Here is a 25,403-nt window from a genome sequence, read left to right as displayed (position 1 = left end):
AAGAAATGATGAACAGGCTGACTTCAGAAAAACCTAGAAACACTTGTATGGTCTGATGCTGAGTGAAGTGAGCAGAACCAAGAGAATGTTGTACACAATAACAGCCACGTTGTGCGATGACTAATATTGATAAACTTAACCCTTCCCAGCAATACAAGGATCTAAGACATCTCCAAAGGCCTCGTGATGGAAAATGCTGTCCACATCCAAAGAAAGAACTATGGAAGTTGAATCGCTATTTTTTTCTCTTCTGTTGAGTTTTATTCCCTCTTTCTGATGGTTCCTCCTATTGGTTTTATTTTTTACTTAAAATACCACTAATATGAAAATATGTTTAATAGGAATGTAAATGTATAGCCTATATCAGATTGTGCACCGTCTTGGAGAGGGTGGTGGGGAGGAAGGGGGAGAAGAATTTTAAACTCAAAAGCATATGGAAGTGATTATTGATAAATCAAAATAAATTAATAAAATTTAAAAAAAACACAAAAACAAAAGAAATGAAAGAGTTCTCGTGTCTGACAAAAATTGTATTTGGAGAGTTAGTTCTGTCATAGAAATATTCTGGCAGTTATATATTCTGTTGTTTAGCCATCGTGTACCTAATACAGGTCGGAAGAGACAATTGGAGATGTCTAATGCATCACCCTTTCTCCCGTTCCCAGCCGGTTGCCAAGGAAACAAGGTTCCATTTTGTACTGTACAACAGGAATCATCCTTCAGTGGCTCCAGTCAGATCCGTAAGTATATTTCTTCTACGGCCAAGTAGTGACTGTTGTTTCTCAAGATTTAATTATTGAATTGGTACTAATTATTGCACTTAATTTCCAGTGCCTTTGTTGTTATAAAATGTTCTGTGGAAGATGAGTTATACATTTTGCACTTCTGTTTTAGGCAGTTATCCAGTGTTAGTCACATTGTGCTTGATGAAATCCATGAAAGGAATCTGCAGTCAGATGTTTTAATGACTGTTATTAAAGATCTTCTAAACTTTCGACCTGACCTGAAAGTAATTCTGATGAGTGCAACTTTGAATGCTGAGAAGTTTTCGGAATATTTTGGTGGGTGTGATATTTCCAATTTACTTCTGTGGAAAGTGTTTAAAATGTTTAAAGGCTGTTTTCAATACTGAAATTTCTAGTTTTTTACAAAGTATTTGATTAAATGTTATATTTTGCATACACACACAATGACAGTGTGATTTTTTTTTTTTTAAGCGGGGTTACTTCCAAAATTGCTGGTTTTTCAAGGTAGAGATTTGTATAAGAGTGTAAGTAGAAAGAAAAGCATTTTTTCATTTAAACATCCTAGAAAGTAAAGTTTCAAAATTTGCTATTGATGATGAATAAAAAGACATTTAGAAACTGCTAGCAGAATTGCGGGGGGGAAATGTGAAAAGGTTTTAGATCATTGAACCCGTGTCTTTGGATTTGATTTTTGTTGATGTGTTCTCATCACCTCACCTGGAAGGAGTTTTTCTGAAATCCCATGGGAAGAGAAGTTTCCCATCAGTCCTTTCTGCCTTTAGATAGTTATGTTTGTGTATTTGATTAGTTCTGTCTCTTAGTGCCTTGAAAAGGAAGCTAAACCTTTCAGATAGGCATATGGCAGACACCATGGCAGTTCTTCAAGAAGATCTATGATAAAATTGGGGAAAATGCGAGTCCTCAAGTTTAGAGGAACAGGTTTACTCAAGAACTTTTTGAAATGCATATCTGCCGTGATGAGGGCTTCCCCTTCAGCCTGCTATCTCGGGTCATCTATCCAAGAGCATTATGAGGAAGCCTCCATGGGTCGCTCCTCCTAAAATGAAAGCTCAGAGGAGAGGCCTCTCTGGTGTAGGCCCCAGCACTAGCTTTGAGAGCAGGAATTATGCATGTGTGTCTCCTGTGACAGTGGCTGGGCACAGGGCCGGCATTCTGTAAATGGCCGAATCGGTGATGGATTGTGTGTCTTCCTAGCCTCAGTCTGTAGGTAGTTAAGAATGTGTTGCGTCTCTGCCTGTCTCCATCCAGGCCAGTTGAGGGGCCATCAGTGGGTTCAGAAACACACCCACATCTGGGGCCAGGTACTTGTTTCATTGATTCTTCTAGTGCTGGTGTTTGCGCTGGTTCTTTCCTGTCACTGGCCAGGTTTGGGATGTGCTCAGGAGCAAGAGGCGTTTTGCGGACAGAATTCTTCTTCGCCAAAGCATTGAACTTAATGGAAAATAATAGCAGCTGGTAGCTCCTGGCCTTAATGTCCGTTTCCCCAATCTTTTATTTTATATGAAGTGGCATAATAAGATGACCTTAATAGGATTTAGCAGTGTTTGATTAATGCCTAACAAGATGCTAAATTCTTTACCTTCTGATATTTCTGAATGGTTTGGAGGACTGCAATGAAGGTTATTTCGTTCTAGAAGTAGGAAAGTGGGTTAATTTGGGTGAAATATATCTTCTTAAACACAGCTAAGTGGTGCCATAGTTCACCCCTGGGCCTGGAGTCAGGAAGATCAGAGTTCAAATCCAGCCTCAGGCACTTAATAGCTGGGTGACCTTAGGTAACTCACATCACCTCTGTTTGCCTCAGTTCCTTCACCTGTAAAATTAGGATAATAGCAGCAACTCCTTCCCAGGGCTATTGTGAGGAGAGATCTAGTGAAATGCAATTTGTACAGCACTTAGCCCAGTGTGAGGCACATAGTAAACACTATATAAGTGATAGCTATTATTAAAATACAAAGGTTTGTGCTCTTTTTCAATCTATCAGATGTGCCTTGGGACATGAGAAAAGAATGAAGATTCTTCCATCTGTTTTTGTACCCCATTTATAACGTGGATTTTGAAAAGGTCAATGTGTGTTTTGTCCTTTTTTTTTTTTAACAGATCATAGTCCCATGATTCACATACCTGGTTTTACATTCCCTGTTGCTGAGTATCTTTTAGAAGATGTAATTGAAAAAATAAGGTGAGTAGATTTCTAGAAGGGAGAGATTCAAGTAGCAGCAGATTTACTGCTTAAAACGAAGATCATTCTTTTTAAACCAGCTTCTTAGTTAAAAACTAAAGCACTCCTTAACATTGACATCAATACTTCCCATTAAATACCCTGTGTTATAAGTAGAAGTGACAGGACACATTTGAGGGGTACTGTTTGAAAAGATCAGCAGGTGGCAGATGAAGAATTGTGTCCTGGATTCTCCTTCTGCCAGCCAAAGAAAGTAAGTTCCCCCCATCTTCTGCCTTCTTTACTTAAGATGTCAGAGTTAGGGAGCGTGATGGAGAGAGGAGTCTTAATGTGATGCCAAAGGAGACAACACCAGATGTTTTATAAAAGATTATATTGATGCTCTTATGTTGTTATATTGGATGGAGGGGCCGTTGAGTTTCTGGTGCCATCTATCTAACGGTGTATACTAAGCATTTAATGCTTCATCTGGGAAGGATGCTAGCTTTAAATAGAATATTTTTTCCTTATTATGAAAGCTGCTTTTCAGCTCTTGAGGGACCTTATAAGAATGTTTTTAATGAGTGTACCCGATGTTTACATGTAAAATTAGCATTTTGGGAGCTTGGAAATGATAGCTTGTTTTTATTTTTTAGTTAGACATTCAGTAAAAATTATAATAATGTAATTTCAGTAACTAGTTATGTGTCTTCTAGTATCTTGTATATGAACCTTGAATATGAAACTTGAAGTCCTGAATATAAACCTCAGACTTTTGTACTGCTCCTTTAAATTCAGCTTTTCAAAGCTCCGTGGTTTTGCCACTTTCACTGATTTTGATTACATTCTCATTCATTGGCTAATCTTTTGGTAATGACTTAGGACAGTTATCTGATACACCAATAGGAAAAGGACCATTGAATCCAGCCCCCACCTTTTATAGTTGAGGCAAATAAGGCCAAGAGAAATTACATTACTTGGCCAAGGTTACCTCAGACATTAGCTGCCTGGAGTGTAGGATTTGAACCGAGGTCTGGAGCCTAAGTGCGTGACCCTAGCGGAGTTCTTTTTAGCTTGGTGTAGGACCAGTCGGAGCTTGTCTTTCTTTGGTGCGGGCTTCCCCCATGACCCAGGATCACCTCTCTGACACAGTGGGGCTTCAGAGTAAGACCGAAGATGGAGCAAACCAGAAAGGAATAGTTTTAAAGTCTGAATATTTAAGATTTCTTGTTTATGTTTTAGGTATATACCAGAAAATGTAGATCGCAAACCCCAGTTTAAGAGGTTTTATGCAAGGTCACGTAAACAGACCAGAAAAAGAAGAAAAGGAAGCAATTTATAAAGAACGCTGGCCAGACTATGTGAGGCAGCTGCGAGGAAGGTGAGTTTTCCTTCTTGGTCATCTTTCCGCGTCCCAGAGGAAGTATGGTTGTTTGTGTGCCCTTGTGACTGGGCAGGGCTAGCGGCCGTGCCTGCCTTTGCTGGTTCACATCCAGATTTGGCCATAAGTCCTTACAGGAGTTTGGAGCACTGGCTGTTCTATCCCTAATGGGAGGCTGTAGCCCACACTTGTGGCCTAAGGGAAATAAGAAAAATTTGTGCACATTCCTAATGTGTCTGGGGATGGAACTACTCTGAGATGTCTTGGTTGCTGGTTTACATTGATCTGCCTTTTTTTTTTCAGCTCTTCACAATAAGCTGAAACACAAAGGAAGCATTTAGGGTGCATTGGGCACAAGAGTGCAGTGACTGGGAGGCAGAAGAGGCTGGTTAACGTAAAGGGAGGAAGGAGGCCATTTCCCTGGGCCTTTCTGCTGAGCTCTAAGGATTCTAGGCCAGCATGAGATTCCCCCATCTGTAGGTTAGACCTCCTGTGTCCCTCTCCACAGTTTTCATACTCTGCTTCTCCCAGTTTTCTTTAGTGGGAAGAAAGGGAGTCCTTTTGGGACTCACCTGGGCTTTCACAGGTAGCAAGGGATGGATGGAGCCATGATTTGGACTGAGCACCTCTGGTCCTACGCTCATGGCATTAGGCCATGTTCCCCCAAGTGTAGAATGACAAAACTGCTCTTGTGCTTCTCAGATACTGATGTGCGAAGGGTCTGTGCTGGGTGGGGTGGAGGTGGTGGCAAGGGGAAGTCTTGGTGTGGGAAGGCTGGCCACCTCTCCTTCAGACACAGACAGGTCATGGGACTTGCCCATGGTTACTCGGTGAGTGTCAGAGGTAGAATTGGAACCCAGGTTTTCCTGACTGCAAGTCCAGCATTTTGTCCGCTAAGCCAAGCAGCCCCTGTCTGCTGCTCAGTATCCTGGAGTTACTCTGATTATAAACTGGTTTTACGACAGTGATCCTTAAAATGTCGTTGTAGCAGGAGTTTCTTTTGTGGATTTCAAGCAATTTAACTTTCTTTTGAACACTAATAGGTATTCAGCAACTACCATAGATATTTTAGAAATGATGGATGATGACAAAGTTGATCTGAATTTAATTGTTGCACTTATCCGACACATTGTTTTGGAAGAAGAGGTGAGTTTATTCTTTTGTAGCTTGATTTTCAGTTTTGTTGCTATTTGATAAAGTACTTGTGAAAACCCTTCTCTTAGATTTGAAGAATTTTTAAAATGTATGTCTAACTGTTGAAGGAAGTAATTTTTTTTTGGCTAGGCAGTGGGGTTAAGTGACTTGCCCAGGGTCACACAGCTAGTAAGTGTTGTATGTCTGAGGCTGGATTTGAACTCAGGTCCTTCTGAATCCAGGGCTGGTGCTCTATCCACTCTAGCCAGCTAGCTGCCCCTGAAGGAAGTGATTTTTGATATGTTTCTGTAAAAATTGAAAATGTCAGTAATATAAGCTCAGGAAAGAGAAAGCCAGTTCAAATAAGTGAAAAGTATAAGTTATTGAATATTTTTAGAGACATGAAATATGAATAATTTCAAGTATACAGTTATTAAAGTTAGGCTACCCAGAATTTTACTAATGGAGTATGGTAGATACCTACTTTAATGAAGAAATATCATGTTGTAATCAGCATATCATCATTATTGTAAATGTTAACAATATTTTTGTTTTGACATATTTCTTTTCCAATAAGTGACCCCCACAGTATCTTCTCATTTAAAAAAAAATCAGCAAAAATGTGTGTAATATGATTGTGACTGATAGCCCTTGGAATGTTCTGCAGTTCTCTTACTTTGCCAGATGTCTTAACTTCTGTGTTCTGGAGCCGGCACTGGCTGCCTGGTTTTGCCCAAATTTCTCACCTTTTCATGTTTTCAGTTATTCTTTTGGTTTTACTTTCTTTCTTTCTTTTTTTTTTTTGGTTCAGCTTTCTTCACTCTCTAAAGTTTCTGCAAATATTTCCTTTAATTATCATATTATTTCAATATTTCAAGAGATTTAGATAGCTAAAGCATCTGTTCAGTACACACTGTGTCAGGCATTATGTTTAGACACGAGCAAAAAAACCACAATCTTTGTCTTCAGCGAGTTTACATTCTAATGGAAGAAACACCATGTAAAAGATAGCTCAGAAGGGGTTAGGGATAAAGTCCCCAGGCTGGGAAGGGTAGAAGAGTCGTGAGAGTCAGCAGCAGAGCAGAGACAGAAGAGGATAGTGGGTCTTCCCATGAGCACGCTGTACCTGGCCAGGCCTTTGTAAACAGTTTCATGAGTGAGTGCGGCCACGACAGTTTCGTTCCTTAGTGACCAGCCTGCTGCTGGTGGTTCTGGCGTGACTGAAAAGCCGTCCTGGCAACCTCTCCAGCCTGTGCTGAACCTGCCAGAGTTAATGATACTTTGGCCATAGCCTTTGAGAATCCAGGGGCAGGGGCCCCTAGGTGGCACAGTGGATAGAGCACTGGCCCTGAAGCTAGGAGGACCTGAGTTCAAATCCGGCCTCAGACCAAATACTTGACACTTACTAGCTGTGTGATCCTGGGCAAGTCACTTAACCCCAGTTGCCAGATAAATAAGTAAGTAAGCAAATGAATGAATGAACGAATGAAGAAAGAAAGAAAGGAAGGAAGGAAGGAAGGAGAGAGAGAGAATCCAGGGGCAGTTCTTCATCACAACATCTGAGGAAGACTTCCGTGGAGACCTTTTTGGTGGGTGGTGATGGTGCTGCTGGAGATCCTTCTAATGCGTACTTGTGCGCGCACACACACACATACACATCCCACTACTTTTCATGGCTTAATAAGTGAACCAAACATAATTAAATATTTTTTGAGAATGTTTTACCCCTTAAAGTCAGTATTGGTTTTCATAAATACTTATAAAGTACCCACTCTGTATATGCTATTCATTGATTTCCATCATATAATGTGTATAGGTCTATAATTAAGCTGATTGTACACCAATGAAAATAGGTTTTTTTGTTTGTTTTTAGGACAGATCCCTGATAACTTATCTCATTATCCAAGTACCCTTTTGACTTACAGACCAACTTATGGACAAAATGGGGAGGGAGGAAAGGAGGAAGAAGGGGAGGGAAGAATATTTACATATACAAAGCAGAACAGAACTGAACGTGTAGAACATACAGCTTGCTTTTTAAAACAGCATATACAATTCCGTGTTACTTTTAGAGTTGTCTTGCTTGTCTGTGTTTCCCTCTGATCTAGATGTATTTTTTAAGGTGCTTCAGTGAACCTTTTATTTATCTTCTTTTTTTCATTTGCCCTTTTCCCTAAATTTGTGGGCAGGGAGAAAAATTCCGTTAACTGGAATTTGCAGTTGATCATTTTATTATATTCAGGTGGCAAGATTATAGAGATAATTAGCGATCACAACTATGCTTTATATTTTTGTGGGGGGGGGTTTGTTTTTGGTGAGAGAGAGATATTACAGGAAAGGGGGAACAAATAAATTAGGAGACTAGGTGATGGGAAAGTAAGGATACGTGCTTGGCTGCTTTGTCTGCCCTTCTGCAGGAAGGCATTTTAGTTGACTAGAAGGGACAGTGGATAGGGGACTGGAGCCTGACCTTTTTAAATCACTTCTTACTGACTTAGTTTCTCCACTTGTAAAATAGAAATAATACTTTTTTCCTTCCCTTTAAAGAAATGGTTTAGAATCAATTGTGATAATGTACACCTTTTTTTAAGTGCTTAGAAAGGTTATATATATATATTATATATATATATATATATATATATATATATATATATATATATATATATATATGAAAAAATATTTGACTGTTTTAGATGTGTGTGGGGATGTAGGATTAGCATGTACATAATGCAGAGTGTTTTAGATTCCTATCAGACAGTAAGAGTTTTGCAAATAAGTTTTAGGTTCACCACAAATGGTAAGCCTTTAACCTTTTTTTTTGTATATCTTAATAAAAGATGTATAGAGAACTTTCATTATCAGCCCTGTTTTTACATCTTCGACTCTCATTTCTCTCTTGTAGTTATATTTTGGAAATTCATATTTGTAGAAATAATTCTTGGGTATGTATGGGGGAAAGAAAATTCATTACCAGGAAGTCATAGATTTAATTGCTTAATTTCAGGTGTTACTGAATGTATGAACTGTGTCTCATTGAAAGAATTTGGAGACAAAATAGATTAGAAAAATCATGCTTCTGGTGTTAGTCTACTAAAATAACAGCTGGTCTGAAGGAAGACCTTAGCCAAAGTCCAGCAAAGAGGAAAAGAAGTATGACATGGTCTATTGGGGGTGAAGAAAGCTCAGAAAGAAGCAATCTCAAAGCTTGCAGGGAGTTATTTGGATTTGGTCCTTCCAGGAAGATATAACAGACATAAAGTTCTCCTGTGTGTAAAGCTCTAAGAGACTTGGAGGATAGGGGGAGAAAAGCCCTTCCACAGTAGAAATGCGGCTTAGATCACTTAAAACTCTTCGAACTTCAGTAGGAGGAGAGCTCAGGAAGTGTCCAGTTTCTTCTCTTTGTGAGACTGGAAGGTGACCAGTTAACAAACAAAAAACCAAAGAAATCTCAACTGATTTTTTTTTTCAACTGTGATCTCATCACATGGTCAGTAAACATTAAGCACCTGCTAGTTGCCAGATTCTGTGCTAAGCACTGGGGATGTATCTGGAAACTTGGTGTTGAGAGCAAACATGTTTTAGACTTGTTACTGTTGTTGTGACACACTGGTGCTTAAAGTAAGCCTTGTATTGCCATGAGAATGCGTAGTGATGTACACGTGGTGTTTGGAGTTATGGACCTTTCATAATCATTTTGTCCCTTTGTCTGCAGGATGGGGCGATCTTGGTCTTCCTCCCTGGGTGGGACAACATCAGCAATTTGCACGATCTCTTGATGTCACAAGTCCTGTTTAAATCAGGTATTCTGATTTTGTGTGCTTCTAGTTTGTTGTGAGTGCTTGCTGAGAATGCCATGTGAGTGGCACGTTGGCGTTACTCACTTAGCTGGAAAATTCACACTTCTGGAAATGGAATGGGACAGCACAATTGTCCTTTGTGGTAGAAGTGAAGCTAACAGTGAATGTGTTAGATGTCTCTGATGGCTCTGAGGCGTTTATAGGGTTGATTCAGGAAAAGTAGAGTCAAAGTTGCATGGGTCTCTGTTTTTTAAAAAATTGTTTTAGAGCATTTTGTTTTATATGGCCAGTCAATACCAGCAACAATATTCTTGAAGCACTGTTTCTTGGACCTGTGAAAAAGCTGTTAGTGGTTTATTATTTAGTCATTCTTTAAAACTTTTTAAAATACTTTTTGTGGGTCGCTAATGTTAGGGGAAATCTATGAGGAAAAGCACCAGAACAGTTGTTTTAGCCACTTATTTTCCCTTAGAAATCTTCATAAAACTTTACTTCTCTTTTCTAAAGAGTTTGCAGAAGGTCCTTGGTAATTTGCTTGGTCATTCACAATCAGCACAAGGGCGTGGGAGGCTCAGGGATGTGGCTCCCTCTTCAGAGAGTGGCCTTGGGAACATTTTCTTAGGGCTTCCTTTGTACCCATTCTCTTTTCTTCTGCCACATTTTCTGAAAGTCACTGTGGTATGACCAAATAAAGGCCTGAGCAGGGTAGATCGATTACAAGATCTAACAACAGGCAGAAGGCACAGCCTTCACTTTCCGTGTGTGGTTTGTTTTTTTAAATAAATACAATCTTCATTCCCATTGTCATCTTTCAGCTTTTCAACAGTGTCCCAGTTATAATCTCATTCAGGGGTGACATCAGCCTCCTTTCAGCCTGTGCCATGCAGTCACTGTCTCAGGGTCACAGGATCTATTGGAGGGTGTGTGATTAATTCTGGAGAATGAAGAGCGGGGTCCTGTTCCATTTTGGTGGTGCTGCCCTCTCTGGTGGGGGAGACACTGCCCGTTTGTGTGCTTGAGCTGGGGTTGCTCTGGCATTTTTGTAGCTCCGTGGAAGTTTTCTCTGTGTCTTTGCCTCTTGGAGACTTTTTCATTCATTTGCATATTTGCAGTGGAGTCAGATACTCCAAGGCCTTTGATTGGTAGATACTGAATAATTGAAGTGGTCTTCTCCACTTAGCTGGGTTTGTGCACATAGAAAGGACAGCTTGTCATATGAAGGTAGCAATGCCTTCTGCTTTCCTCATCAGAAAAATTGGCTGGAGATAGCCAGCAGTCAGATAAACCACATGTTTTTACAAGCTTCATGGAAGAAAGGTTAGAGGTGAAGTCTTGTGCTGCTGTGATCTGTCTTCTGTGTTTCGAGCACTGTTTTCTCACTTGCTAATAACCAGAGACACTTGGCATCAGCTCTGCTTTGTGTCCATAGACTGGAGAGGTGCCCATCTGTCAGACCAAATTGTTCCATAGGTTGCATATAGTTTCTTATATTTTTAATATTAATATAAAATTGGGTTATACTTTAAAAGACACTTTCTCATGCTGTTCTCTGTAATGGGATTTGATCTGTCCTACCTATTTCCAAGAGGTTTTTACAGGTACTTTCAAATAAGTAAATGCTGACCTTAAAATGCTACGTAAATGTCAGTGTTTTTGTTATTCAGAATTACATTTAGGTCGTTGAAATATAGATTCTTCATTGTTGTAAGTTAAAAAAAAAATCTAGTGTGTCATTGTTCTTCCTTGGACAGATGTGATTTTTGTACAGCAGAGTCTTTAAAAATTGGATACTCCAATCTTAGCATAAATTCTTTTCTTTCAGTATTTCATTAAAGTGCATTTTGGGGGATGACACTCATTCTTTACGTGTTGGTTTGATTTAAGCAGTAGAAATATTGTTTATAATGTGTTATTATTCCACAAAACTAGAATGTCATCATGCCCTTGGTCTCTGACCCTTTGGGGAGGCTAAACCAAGACCGCTGTATAGCTCAGTCAGTAGCACTGCTTTTAAAAAGTGTCCAGTCACACTTCTAAATGAGCATTTTTCCTAATGTATACTTTTACTCTTTAACTTTCAGATAGGTTCATAATAATACCTTTGCATTCGTTGATGCCGACTGTTAACCAGACACAGGTAGGTGTCACATTTCTTTATTGCCCATATCTTACACCTTTAATACCTTATCACATAGGGTTTGTCAGGTATCTGACTTCATATTTTGTTTTCAAACTTTAATCTTTGTGAATTGGTCACGGTGTCACACATTTCAGGAATAACTGAAGAATCAGCCATGAGGAGGCCTGCTGGTCTATTGTTGACACTAGACTTAAGGGATTTTTCATAAAGACAAGTGTCAGAATCACAGGTCTCACTATTACATGGTTTGAGTTCCCTAGATTTGAGAAAACAAAATGTAAATTTCATCTGTTCTGGAATTATAAGGGTATATGGCATCTCAGTATATGAGGTCATGATTTTAAAGTAGCCAATGAATTTGGTAAATACCTCTGTCACTGACGTGTGGTTGAAGTGTCTCTAGTTGGGTACGACGGGATACAAGGAGTCCCCTAGCTGCAGTGAATGTAGTGCTTCCAGAAGCAATCTTGTCTTAATTTGATAGTTACATACTTGTCTATAAAGCTAAGATGAAGACATGAGGATAGAGCAGCCAAGTTACTATACCCTCAATGCATTTAATTTTGCTGAGAAATAGAAAACATTTCTCTCCTTAGTCAAATCCAAACCCATTTCCTGACAGGCTCTACTCTTGCATCTCATGGGTTTAATAGGTCCTAGGACAGGTAGGAGGGACCTCATTTGAGAACGTGGAATGTTTTGTGGGCAGATGGTTGGAGGTCGGCCAGATGTAATCTGCTTATCAGGTAATGGGACTCAATTCCCATTTTACATCAAAAGTTGACGTTGCTTCATGGACAACTTCACAGTAAGCACTTAATAAATGCTTGTTAATTGAAAATCTATACCTCCTTTCCTTGAGGAGGCAGGCCAGCATAGTGGAAAGAACACTTACTGGAATTTTAGTCATTTGTTCGTGGGATTCTGAACTGGGAGAGATTATCTAGTACAGCTCCAATTGCCAGAGAGAAAAACTGAGGCCTAAAAAAGTGGGGTCACATCTCTAAAGTCTCCCTGCTAGCACCCAGCAAAGCAGGACCTTGAACTCACAGCCAGGGAGAGTAGGATCATGGAAACTATCATATATGGTCTATAGAGCATCTGAACTCAGCCTCGAAGAAAGGTAATTAATCCAAATGGGATGAAAAGAGAGTTCAAAACTTGGAGTTAGGAGACGTTTTGTCAAGTTCAAGGATGTACTTCCTTAGGCCCTAGGCATTTCTTAAAGAAAAGGCCGTTCATTTGTTTAGTTTTTGTTTACAACGTGAAGAAGCCGTGTTCAATGGGAGAAAGAACACTGGACTCAGAACCCGGAGACCTGTGTGCTTCTCTGACACACTGGGTAACCAGCCAAGCCTGAGGACCTTTTCCTGCCCTGAAAGTCTGTGGCTGTTGCAATCCCATTGAGAAATTGTAGAATCATTGAAAAAAAAAAACTTGTTCAGTCACTGACCACCACAAGCAAATATTTGAAAATATCGAACATAGATACCACACAAAAATTTTTGGCTTTTATGAGAGTGAAAAATAGCCTGTTTGCAAAAATACTGTGTTTTTAAGTAAGTACTTCTTGGAATTTTGATGGATGTATTCTTACAGGTATTTAAAAGGACCCCTCCTGGTGTTCGGAAAATAGTCATTGCTACGAACATTGCAGAAACTAGGTAAAGTTGTTCCAGATATTTCCTTACATGAATTGTGAACTACCTTAAAGTGTTTTGCTTCATTATCAATCTTTTCCCCACATTTTATGAAGTTTAGGTATGATTTCCAACTAGTCATTTTAAAAGAGGAAAAAATAACCTCTTAACCTTTTCTCTAAAGGAACTGGGGGTCTGACATGTCCCCTTTGTCTAGTATAGGATGTTTGCTGCTGTCCCTCACTTGGAGGTGCTCATACTGCTAAAGTCACTGAAACAGCCATCTTACCAATGTTGATAATAAACTGTGACAACGTGGGGGTCCCCACACACCATTGCAACCAAAGATGGCAGTAGATAGCTAAAAAGCGTAGTGGTCAGCAAATGTGAGTGACATGGTGCTGGCTTGTGGCACTGGTAATTAACACTGTACTCTGCTGTTGCCAAGACTGTCCAAGCAATCGACTTGCTGGAAATGAGTTTGGTCCAGTGTCATGAAGAAAGAATTTTTCTGTGTGCTTATGTTTTGTGAATAAGCATGTGATTGACTTTAATGTTTTCTGTTTTCCCCTCCAAACAGTATTACCATAGATGATGTTGTTCATGTGATCGATGGTGGAAAAATAAAAGAAACCCACTTTGACACCCAGAATAACATCAGTACAATGGCAGCAGAGTGGGTTAGTAAGGCAAATGCCAAGCAAAGGAAAGGACGTGCTGGCAGGTAAGACAGGCTGCAATCACGAGCCCTTTGCTGTCATTTTAGTATTTTGTTTGCAGGGCCCATTGCCTGCTTGTCAACAGTCAATAAATTATTTGAATTCTTAAGTTTGGATGATGACCCTTCAATTCCTTGTAACTTGTCAAAGTTTTTCTTGGGAAAATTGTTTTAACTATTTATTTGAAATTATTCTTTTGATTAAAGATGTTAACCATTTCCCAGTTTTTATGAACTTTTCCATTGGAGTTCTCCCCGTACTAATAATTTATTTTGAAAGATCTGTGACTTCATCTAGATAGATCACCTCTCCTCCACCACTGCTGTGGTTACAATTCCTTCATGATTTCTCAACATGCATAATTCTTATCTCAGTTTTCCTCTTGATCTTTAATAGAATTAGCAGCCTATCAGATTAGAAGGCTTCCTTGTTTTTTCTTTTATCTCTGGCACCCAGAGGTCCCCCTTGAATATCCTGTAGGATTCTTGCTGGGTGACTAGCTAGCCCACTTCTTGTCCAGCCATCTCTGTCCTTGATAACATTACTTATATTTCTTGCCCAAAGGTCAGAGTTAGTCTTAGTCCACTGATGCTCACCATAAGTCTCCCATTGATTGCTCTTTTGGGCTGTTTATATTTTAAATTCTTCTGAGAGGTGATGATAGAGGATTCACAGCCATAGGACACCTACAAAGGGAAAACGTGTCACCACTAAAAATAGTTTTAAAAGACTGCAAAAAATGGGTCTGGGCAGCTAGGTGGCACCACATGGACCTTGAGGTCAGGAAGACTCATCTTCCTGAGTTCAAATCTAACCTCAGACACTAGCTTTGTGACCCTGGGCAAGTCACTTAACCCTGTTTGGCTCAGTCTCCTGTAAAATGAGGCAGAGAAGGAAATGGCAAACCACTCCAGAATCTTTGCCAAGAAAACCCCACATGAGGTCATGAAGATGACTCAGTGACAAAAATAGTCACCTTTAGATACAGATGGCACATGATTGTCTTGGGTTAAAATGATGAAAGATGTAGTGTTTGGTGGTGATTCGGGGCTTCAATATTACTATAAAGTAGCGTTTTTGTTTATGGTACTGCTCTGACGGAACCAGAGCCCATTTTCACAGAAGTCCACGTGGTGTCAGCATCTCCCCACCCTTCGAAGAGTGTTTGTGATCATCGTGGTTTCATAGCTGCGTAAAAGTAATCGGATTGTACTGTCTAGCAGAGACCTTGCCATTTTAAAGTTCTCTCCAGACCGTTAGCACTCCAGAGCTAGCCTGGATTCCTGTCAGAAATAGATAAAACTTGAGCGTTTCATTTTCATTTGTACAAAAAAGAGAAAGCAGCCCCACAGCCCCCATCTCCGCCACACCCAGCGCCACCACGGGAGCAGGAACTCAGAGAAGTGCCTGAGCTTGGTCCTAGCCTCGTTTCAGAAACACAGCCAGAAACCTGTGTGTTCATGCCATCTGCACAAACCAGGGCAGAGACGAACACGGAGTGGGGCCCGTTGTGCCAGGTTTGTTCCTGGGTCTGGTTCCACAGTGGCCTCATCCTCTTCGTTCAAGGGTCATTTCAAGGATTGGTTCCCCGCCCCTTTCTTCTTCTTCTGTAGAGCCTCCACTGACATCACCATTGGAAATGGTGCTCTTCCTTTTCAGCCTTTCCTAGAAAACTTTGAAGTCTCTCTGTTCCTTTTACATTTTTCTCTTTATTAAACTTCACTCTTTGCATTTTCTGTCCCCCCACAATGGATTGTAAGCTCCTTTAGGACAGGCACCTTTCTTTCCTTAGGCCCCAACACAGAGCCTTACCCATAATAATAAGCTCTTAATAAAGTTCAGTGGAATCAAATGAAATTAATTTTATTCAGTTGCGTAATTTAAATCACATATAACAGTTTGTCATTCTGATTATGTGGGAATTTCTTGGGATTAAGAAAATGCCCCCCCCTTTTTTTTTTTAGCAAAAGAGCTTATCACATTGTTTTTTAATTAGAAGAAATTGTAGGCTGTTTATATTGAAGCATGATTTTATCGCCTCAGGAATCCTGTATTTGAATGAGAAATCGCTTATATCTTTCAAAATTTCAAAACAAGAACAAGTCAGTAATAGTATTTTAGATGAGAGAGATTAATTAGTTAATGTTCCAAAAATGCAACATCCTGTAGTCTTACTGTGTCTTTAGAAACTCATGGCTGTTCTTGTAGCTAATAGCTTTCTGATCACCAGAGAATCCCAGATGCTGGGAGGTGGATGGGACTTCACAGGACAGCGGGGCCAGCTGGGAATCCCCCCTTCTGCTGAAGACTTTTCAACAAAACTGATCTCAGAGTGTGGGAATAAGAAGGGAAAAACAGAAAGATCCTATCTGTTTTAGGATTGGGCAGTGGAGAGGCAAGGAAAGATGGGGGTAGTGAATAAGGTGACAAGAATCCCATAAACCAGCAATGCCTTTCATATCTGTGTGAGTGTGTGCACATATGTGTGAATATGCGCATGAGTGTGTGTAAGTAAGAGAGAATGAAAATGTGTGTTTTCTCATTTTCTTCTATGAAACAGAAAGATTTTGGGGGAGTAAACCATATTGTTGATATGTGTGATTCGGTATTGTTATATTGTGTACAGGTTAATTAAACATTCATGCCATCTCATATTTTAATATGAATATGGACTTATAAGGTGAAAAAGCATTAGTTTTACACTCCCTGTGTGTGCCAGGCATTGTGCCAAAGCCTCAGTGGTCTTAGATCCTTACAGAGAGAGGTAGGAGGTGGGGTGGCCAGGAAAGGCTGGCCTACCAGGGCTGGTAAGTGGACAGGGCCAGGCCCTGTCTAGCAATGGTAGTAGCGAGATGGAAAAGTGGAGATGGGGCTGGGCCATTTGTGGTCCTAAGAAGATAATGTGGTTAGGAGAATGATGTCTGCTAGATCAAAGAGCTCTCACTACTTATTTAAAATTTCTTTTGAAACAGTTTTCTAATGGCCTTTTCCATTTTAAAAGTTTTAAGTCAAATAAACCTTATTGTCCAGTGCTAAGAAATGGTTATATAGCTGCTTTTTTCAAATCCTTTTTTTAGAGTTCAACCAGGTTACTGCTATCATCTGTATAATGGTCTTCGAGCCAGCCTTCTGGATGACTATCAGTTACCAGAAATTTTGAGAACACCATTAGAAGAACTGTGTTTACAGATAAAGGTAAAAAATCTTACTTATGTGGAATGGTTTGTTTTCTTAAAAGGTAGTAGTGATTTTTGTTCTGAAATATGAAGGAAGATATTAAATTATCCTTTTTTTAAACATATGGAACAAAAAATACCACTGTATAATGCATCTTAATGAAAAACATTTTCTTGGGCACATCACTGTAGGTTGGGGAAGCCAGTCATATATGTTTACTAATTCATTTTTAATAAAGTAAATCTTAAATTTTTTTTTTCCTGAGTCTTTGCTTTCAGTACCTTTTCTGAGTACTTACATGTCCTTGTACTGTAGTTAGTCATTGTAAAGTATTTATTTAAAGGTGGAAGCAAGAAGGTTTTTCATTCATTTGCCTGTAACTATTTCTTCATGAAATAATAATTGTGTTTCCAGTTAATTTTCTGAAATGTATAAGATCTTATAAATCTGGTTTAATTTTAGCAATTTCATATACTTAATAATTTATGTTTGACCTTTTTTAAGTAAATATGTACTCATTCCTTCTTTTCTGCAGATTTTAAGGCTGGGCGGAATTGCTTATTTCCTAAGCAGGTTAATGGACCCACCATCTCATGATGCCGTTTTGCTGTCTATAAATCATCTAATGGAATTGGTAAGCTTGATGTTTAAACAACATTTTCTGGCTTTAATTTCTGTCTCTTAATAGAAACATTTGATTATTTGGTAAAATAAGTTGTTAGGCAGTGATGTATAAAAACTGCTTAATTTTGGTTTTTCTTGTCCATATCCTACATTTTGTGTATGTGTGAAAATTATAAATTTATCTTTATAATATTAAATTATTTAATCATATTCAGCAATTGATAACTTTTCATATATATGCACACATTTTTCAAAATGTGAAATTCTCATATAAGCCATCATTTCAAAGACAGAGCTAAGATTATAGAAAGTTCCAGAGCCTTACTGGGTCACAGGATGATTCTTCTGCTGAGCCACATGTCCTAAGTGAAACTTGTATAATTGACCTTGCCTCAAGTAGTTTAGTTGACTCCTAATTTGGGTGAAGTCCGGACTGTGGACTTAGTGGTGTTTGGGCTTGGCTCCAAGTGGCCTTGGTAAATTTGGTCCACCCATCTAAAACATGATTTGTCACCTCAGAGTAGGAACTCTTTGGGATTAAGGTGTTGTTCAATCCAATGCACTTGAAGAAAAAAAATCAGAAGAATCAGTGCCTCCACTGAGGAATAATGTGGGTCACCTCTATGTGAATGCTGAATGGTTTAACATATAATGCTTGCTTTAAAGGTTTTTTCCTTCTTTTTATACAGAATGCTTTGGATAAGCAAGAGGAATTGACCCCTCTTGGAGTCCATTTAGCGCGATTGCCAGTTGAACCGCATATTGGAAAAATGATTCTCTTTGGGGCCCTTTTCTGCTGTTTAGATCCAGTCCTCACCATTGCAGCCAGTCTCAGCTTCAAAGATCCCTTTGTCATTCCACTGGTAAGAACTTCTGTCCAGAATGTGTGATCATTCTCCAAGATGGTCATTAAAAACAACAGGCACCTGGAGAACAGGGCTTTACATCCACCTTTTGGCGCACAGAGCTGTGTAAGTGAGCTCCATTTCCATTTCTCTTTTTATGGTTTTAGGGCAAAGAAAAAGTAGCTGATGCCAGGAGAAAGGAATTGTCAAAGAACACGAAAAGTGACCACTTGACGGTTGTGAATGCTTTTGAGGTAAAACCTGTGGAAAAAGCCAGTCGTGAAAAAAGCCAGTTGCAGAGCAAAAGCCTTCTGTAATGAAGTTAACCAAAATCTAATTGTGAATAACTGGTGGTAGGGTGATCAAGGGGAAAGAGCATGGAACTTGGGGTCAGAGGCCTTGTTCAAATCCCAGCCCTGCCTCTCAAAACCTGTTGACCTTGGGAAAGTCACTGGACCTCTCTAGTCCTTGGTTTCTTTATTTGTAAAATGAGCAGTTGGACTCATTCCCTTTCATTTTAAATCTGTAGCCTATAACCCTGATATCTGAGGAAGATCATAAATCTTTTAGGAGACCCCTAAACATTGAAGCCTGTAGGAATAACTCTAGTATTTGAAACTGGATTCTGCCAATTACCAATAAATTATTAAGTTTATACTTCTCTTGTTGATTGTGGAAAAGTGATTCTCATTTGTTGAAATATGGTACATATTGAATAATCTCTGTGTTAAGGTAGATGGTTTTGTAGTTTATATTGTTTGCAACATAACTGAGACTCTCTGAGTAAGAAGTAAATATTTGTTGCTCTTTGAAATTACAAGATACCCTGACACCCCCCCCCTCCCTTTTCTTTTCTTCTGCTTCCAAGGGATGGGAAGAGGCGAAGAGGCGTGGTTTCCGGTTTGAAAAGGACTACTGCTGGGAGTATTTTCTGTCCTCAAACACACTTCAGGTATCCGGGCCTGCCTTAGCTCCTGGCCTTGGACGTGCATTAGCCTGGGAAGGGTGTGCTTGCCTGGAGCCGAAGTCAGTTTTCTAGCTTGTCATTTAAAACAAAGTACTTAGGGTCACCATGTAATGGAGTCCCACAAGGCCCCTTTTGTAAAATGAGCAAGCCCTTTCAAATGCCTGTCACTTCTTAATTTTATAAGTGGGTGTTTTGGTAAAGTAGGATTTTAATCCTGTCATTAAACTTCAGGGTATTAAAATCTTGATCATGTATTTTGGTCACTCCAGCCTAGGGACGGCTAGCTTATAGCCTCAAAGTGGGTTTCTAAGTTAGTTACTAAGAATTGAAAAATTACGTAATGCCTGAATACTTAGGTGCTTGTCACAGGCCATAGACACTCCCAGAGTGTCCCCGACCCATCCAGCATTGTTTTACCCATATTCCCACCTGTATTCCCCTGAGTAGATCTCCTCACACTATGCCTTTGCCTGTGCTGCTCCCTACCCAGAGTCTCACTTCCTCCCACGTCACTGCCCGTCAGCACTGTCCTTCAAGGCTCATCTTAAATTCTGCCTCTGAAGGCTCCTTTGAATCCTCCCAGCTGGAAGGGACTTCTCCCTCATCTGCCATCACAGCACTTTGTGTTCCTTGTGCTATTATGTATGGTTTCTGCAGAGATGGGCTCGATGTGTATAACAGTATCTAAAGCTAAGTACTTTGTCTCCTTGGTGCCCAGCATGTTAATCATTGTTTGGATCAGTTATTTAATGATGCTGTGGTAAGAATATGATTGTAGAAGAACTACCATTTATGGCAGTATTAGTGTTTTTGTAGGACATTTTGTTTAGCATTCCTGCTTAATACGAAGGGACTCAGTGCCTCCCTTCTGCTTCGAGTGCATTCCTGAAATAAGATAGGAAGAATCCGCAGCTCTGAGCCCCAGAACTCTGGCAAGGCTGGTCCTTCTACCTGAGATTGCATTTGAGGTGGGTCAGAGGTAGTCTTGGGACCGTCAAGGAAGTAGGGAACAGAAATCTCAGCTAACCACAGCTGGGAAAGAAAATATTTAGCACCTACTATGTACCGGGCCCTATCAGAATCTCAGCCAGCACTGCCTTTAATTGATTGCTCACGTGCTTGAAAGTCACTGGCTCCTTCCATTTCTGGCTCTCGCTCCTCACAGATGCTGCACAGCATGAAGGGACAATTTGCTGAGCATCTTCTTGCGGCTGGATTTGTAAGCAGCAGGAACCCCAAAGATCCCAAATCAAATATTAATTCAGGTGAGCCTGAAGACAAAGCCTAATAACTTAGTGATATTTTCATCTATATCTCATTTATCTGTATTGTTTGCTTATTGCAGATAATGAAAAGATAATCAAAGCTGTTATCTGCGCTGGCTTATATCCAAAAGTTGCTAAAATCCGGCCAAGTTTTAGTAAAAAAAGGAAAACGTAAGTATTTTAAATGGCCTTTCAATCAACCCTTTTGCTCCCCCTCCCAAAAATGCTATTATTTATTAAATTAAATTATTTAAAAATATTATTCAAATTGTGTGATATCAGGCTCACTTTCTGCTAGTGAGCAGTATTTTTCTGGCTGTGTCTTACCAGTGGTATCACCCAATTCACAGAGCATGTAAGTTATTCGTAACAAGCTAAAGAACATTGGAAGTTATGCTGGTTTCCTAAAACAACATTGTGTTGCTTAGAACATCCGCCATTTATTATTTTCTTCCTGCTGTTTTGGTGTGGGGAGTTAAAAGTGTGTCTCTGTTTGATGAATGTGTCATCTGCTTTATCAGAAGCACTTCCTAAGGACACAGCTAGGGGTTCTTAATAAAGACACATACTGGGTGCTTGAAAAAAATGCGAAGTTTGCATCGTCCTTCATGACTTTTAATTTTTGGCGGACAGCCCGTCCGTAGCCCACGTTGTTCATCGCATGTCTCAGGTTCTCATTTGGTAGCTTTCTTTCCTATTTCTGTTCTTTTTCTTGCTGCCTGTGGGCCCACTCAGGGGCTTCTTTAGGAAAGAAAAACAAAGCAACGAAATTGATTTCCTCTTCTACTCCTTGCCCTCCAGAGAGGGCAAGCTCATTAAAGTATAAATTAATGCCCTAGTCTATTAGCAGCCCAGTGTGGGTGGGTGGCAAGGCGCCGAGCACTTGAGCGACGGTAGGGGCGTTCTGCTACTTCCTGGACTCCTCCTGAGTAAAGGCTTCAGTGTCTTTTCCTGTTTGGATTGAAATGTTGTTGTGAGTTCCTAGAACATCAAAGGAGCATGTATGTAGGTATGACTGTGAAGATTTCCTATTGAATCTATAAACGATCCTTTGATGAACCATATTTTTCTTCTTTAGTGTGGAAGCTAATTTAGTTCTATGAGCATAGCTTATTAATATGAATTGAAAAAAGCATTCTACAGATCAGTATGGGGGAAAAGTGAATGGTAGAGCTTAGTTGAATTGGTTCGGAGTTTTTCCTATTGAGTAGTTGTAGACAAAGGCATATATTAAAGTTTTACATTTCCTACAAATAATTAAAAGGACATTGGTGGTGAGTTTTGGGAGAATTTGAAAATCCATCTAAAATTCAGTACTTCCTATTAAAGTTGTGAGAGTTGACTACCCACCAGATTATTGTTTCAGGGATTTCTTTACTAAACTCTTATTAGAAATTTGAACTGCAACAGTAATTTCCTGTCATAAATAACATTGAAGGTGGAGGTTGATTAGTTTGAATTCAAAGCTTGGCTTTGTGATTGTCTTAATGGCATTTATTTTAAATATCATTTAATCTTCCAATAAATTAAATGGACTCCAGTTAGCTTTGGAGTGATTTGGATAATTGTGCCTGCAAGAGGAGAGGTCGCTAGCAATATGATTTGAAAGCTACCAACTGCTTTGGTGATTTCCAGAAAGTTAATCTATTATATGCAAGTTACTCATGTAGATAGATAAAGCATTTAAGTTCTTATTCTGTGCCAGGCACACACCTTGCTATAGGGATGTGTAAAAAGACAGATACTAAAATGAAGGTTTTAAAAAACTCTTTGGGCTTTCCATAAGTTAAGAGTTAAGGAAGGGAGAAAGTCCTTGAGAAAGGAACTTTGTGACAAATTAGCTCTAACTCAAACTCCTCCCTCTTACCCCCATTTTTTTAAGGGCGAAAGTTTGCACCAAAACCGATGGAACAGTTAACATTCATCCCAAATCTGTTAATGTGGATGAGTCCGAGTTCCATCATAACTGGTTGATCTACCACCTGAAGATGAGAACAAGCAGTGTAAGTAAACTTGGAAATGGTTCTAAACCTTCCTGGCTGTGGGGTGTCCTCTTTTATTATTCTGTGTTAGACCCTCACTTAGGATCACTTTAAAATTTCCAACCAAATGTAACTTGAGGTAAATAACTGTTTTCTCCTTGGAAAACCTTTTTTCCTAATCATGTGGATGTTAGCCCCAGTCTGCTTTTCCCCTTTTGAATTAACCGCAGTAGTGATTTGGTTTCCATAGCTGACCTTCTGGCAGGGGAATCTTTATAGAAGCTGTAAAGTGCTCTAGCTGTGATTATAGGAAACTAGTCCTCAGCACCAACCCTACGGAGCCTCTGGTTGGTACTCGGCAAATGGGCATTTTAAATATCAGTTTTCACTGCTGTGTACTCTTTACTGAGAAATACTGTAAATTTCTACCATGTGTTCCACAAGTCAAATGAACAAAGAATACTTATTAGGAATTTAAATTTGACTCCTGAAAAAGTACAAACTGTGTGAATTTGTTTTTGTCAGGCTGTTACATTCTTAACATCTGTAAGCAGGTTTGCTCATAGAAAACCAACATATTAAACTATTTTCAACTTGAGTTAAAGTGGTGACTATAACACTGATGGAAAGATAATAGTTCAAATGCTTTTCACTGAAACCTGAATTACCTTCAGTTTTATGGTGTCTGATTACTGTATCCATGAGAGAAAACCCCAGTAGAGCTGGCTGTTTTCTTGTCTCAAAGAACTCAACAATAAATGTATTTTCTGGTCTCATTGCAGATTTATTTATATGACTGCACAGAAGTGTCTCCCTACTGTCTCTTATTCTTCGGAGGTGATATTTCCATCCAGAAAGATAAAGATCAAGATACTATTGCTGTAGATGAATGGATTGTCTTCCAGTCTCCAGCAAGAATTGCTCATCTCGTTAAGGTAACTGATTAATTTGTGATTGTCTGCATAAATTTCAAAATTAGTTTTTTCGTGAACATTGACAGTTGTAGTTTTGTTCTGTTTTATCCTAAATAACACTGAATATTTCTTGTATGTCCTAAGATGAAATGTTGGTGTTTGAATGATTTATTGTTTCTAATCTGGTTTTTTTTTGTGAGTTGTTAATCAGATTCAAAACTATAGATTAGAGCTAAAGCTAAAATTTGTGTCATAGTGATGGCTTCTTAATAATTAACAATTTTCTTCCTACAACTTCTGAACACTTTGTATTTGGGTACAATTTTTACATATTCAGTTCCTAAGAGTATCCTTTAGGAAGGAAATTGCTTTTTGAATTCATTTGATGGTGCCTTCAATGAACACTTATAATTTTTCAATCCTAGGAACTAAGAAAAGAACTTGATGCCCTTTTGCAAGAAAAGATTGAAAACCCTCATCCTGTGGATTGGAAAGAGACTCAGTCAAGAGACTGCGCTGTCCTGTCTGCTATCCTAGACTTGATCAAAACGCAGGAAAATGGGACCCCCAGGAACTTTTCCTCCCGATTCCAGGATGGATACTACAGTTGACAGCTTTTCTGGGGCAGTCCAAAAGAGCATTTTAACCATCTTTTCTCACTCTTAGTTTTATTTTTGACTAAGTGGTGACTTTTGGGGCCTGACTAATTCCCATGCATCCTGTATGTAGATAGTGGTGGTGACCTAGCGTGCATGACTTGTAATGTTAGCTGTAGCTTTTATAACTATCCCATGGAATACAGTATGTTCTTTGATCACATTGATGTGTTTTGTGTGTGTGTGTGTGTGTGTGTGTGTGTGTGTGTTAGTCATGTCTCAGCTCCGCTGGCCCTTTCCTTAAAGGAAGACAGAGAGATTGTGTACTGCTGAAGAACGACATTTATATCCCCTTTTCTGCCTAGGCGCAAGGGCTCTTGTTAACCCTGAATGTGTATTGTGATCATAGAACCAGTAGGATTACAGTGGTTAATTAGAAGCAGAGTCAGTGAACATTGGCACAGTGAAGCCTCTTTTTTACACAGCTTCCAACAGAAGGAACTGAATTCAAGTGTACTAGCACAGTATTTAATAAAGTGTACAGTGGCGTAAAGCAAATCTGTGCTGCTCCTTGCTTTGACTCAATTTTCACATTTCCTCCCTTCTTCTTCAGTCCTGCTCCAGGGAGTCAAAATATTCTAAGACCTTCTTTGTACCTGGTTACTCTGGGATTCACTGAATCTTTAAGTCCTGGCTAGGGTCCTACAGGACTAAGTGTAGTATTCTGCTGGGCAGGTCACCCACTACAGGAATTCAGTTTAAGGTAAGATCCTTTAACTAATAGAGTATTTGGCTGAGTATTGAGTATTGGAAGCTTCATTTTAAGAAATTAGTTTGAACTAAGAATTGTAGTTAAAATAATTTCTGATGGTTTGGTTTTTTAAGATGCAAGTCATTAGTTTTATTCTGTTATTGATCTTTGATCTCAGTGGAACAAAGCAGATCTATCCAGAACTACCTTTATTTGCCCTCTCCTCCTGTCCCAGTGAATTCATAGCAAACCCCCTTTCAAATGTCCATGTATCTTCATTCCTTGGTCACTTGGGTAATATGTAAAACTAAACGTGATAGAGAACTTTGATCTCATTGTCCTACTTACATAGAATTGTAGACTGGGGGCTGGAAGGACTTGAGAGTCCAGTCCCATCCCCTTTTTTCATTTACAAATGAAGAAACTGAGTCTAAAAAGAGATTAACTGATTTAGTGCCACACAACTCTAAGGACGGAGTGAGGATTCAAATCCCGGCCCTCTAATCCAAAGTTCATTCTTTCTTCCATGCCTTGCCAGTCTTT

The 25,403-nt window shown here is 39.4% G+C and overlaps 1 protein-coding gene across 1 annotated transcript in view; it reads left to right on the top strand.

Annotated features, from left to right (window-relative positions):
• The window catches only part of DHX36 (DEAH-box helicase 36), a 47,399-nt gene extending 22,732 nt beyond the window's left edge, over nucleotides 1–24,667 (top strand). The window contains 20 exon segments of the mRNA XM_020988926.2: nucleotides 666–740; nucleotides 895–1,061; nucleotides 2,868–2,949; nucleotides 4,171–4,206; nucleotides 4,208–4,309; nucleotides 5,353–5,455; nucleotides 9,156–9,243; nucleotides 11,322–11,377; nucleotides 12,980–13,044; nucleotides 13,601–13,744; nucleotides 16,817–16,934; nucleotides 17,452–17,550; nucleotides 18,230–18,403; nucleotides 18,553–18,639; nucleotides 19,254–19,337; nucleotides 20,518–20,617; nucleotides 20,698–20,788; nucleotides 22,500–22,620; nucleotides 23,382–23,534; nucleotides 23,939–24,667. Coding sequence (XP_020844585.1) covers nucleotides 666–740; nucleotides 895–1,061; nucleotides 2,868–2,949; nucleotides 4,171–4,206; nucleotides 4,208–4,309; nucleotides 5,353–5,455; nucleotides 9,156–9,243; nucleotides 11,322–11,377; nucleotides 12,980–13,044; nucleotides 13,601–13,744; nucleotides 16,817–16,934; nucleotides 17,452–17,550; nucleotides 18,230–18,403; nucleotides 18,553–18,639; nucleotides 19,254–19,337; nucleotides 20,518–20,617; nucleotides 20,698–20,788; nucleotides 22,500–22,620; nucleotides 23,382–23,534; nucleotides 23,939–24,124 — 2,131 coding nt within the window. The 3' untranslated portion in view covers nucleotides 24,125–24,667.
• Nucleotides 24,668–25,403: the final 736 nt, after the last annotated feature.

Source organism: Phascolarctos cinereus, unplaced genomic scaffold (genome assembly GCF_003287225.1).
Source record: "Phascolarctos cinereus isolate Bilbo 61053 unplaced genomic scaffold, phaCin_HiC Scaffold_7;HRSCAF=346, whole genome shotgun sequence".
In the NCBI taxonomy this organism is placed as follows: domain Eukaryota; kingdom Metazoa; phylum Chordata; class Mammalia; order Diprotodontia; family Phascolarctidae; genus Phascolarctos; species Phascolarctos cinereus.
This window is presented reverse-complemented; position numbering and strand designations above follow the sequence as displayed.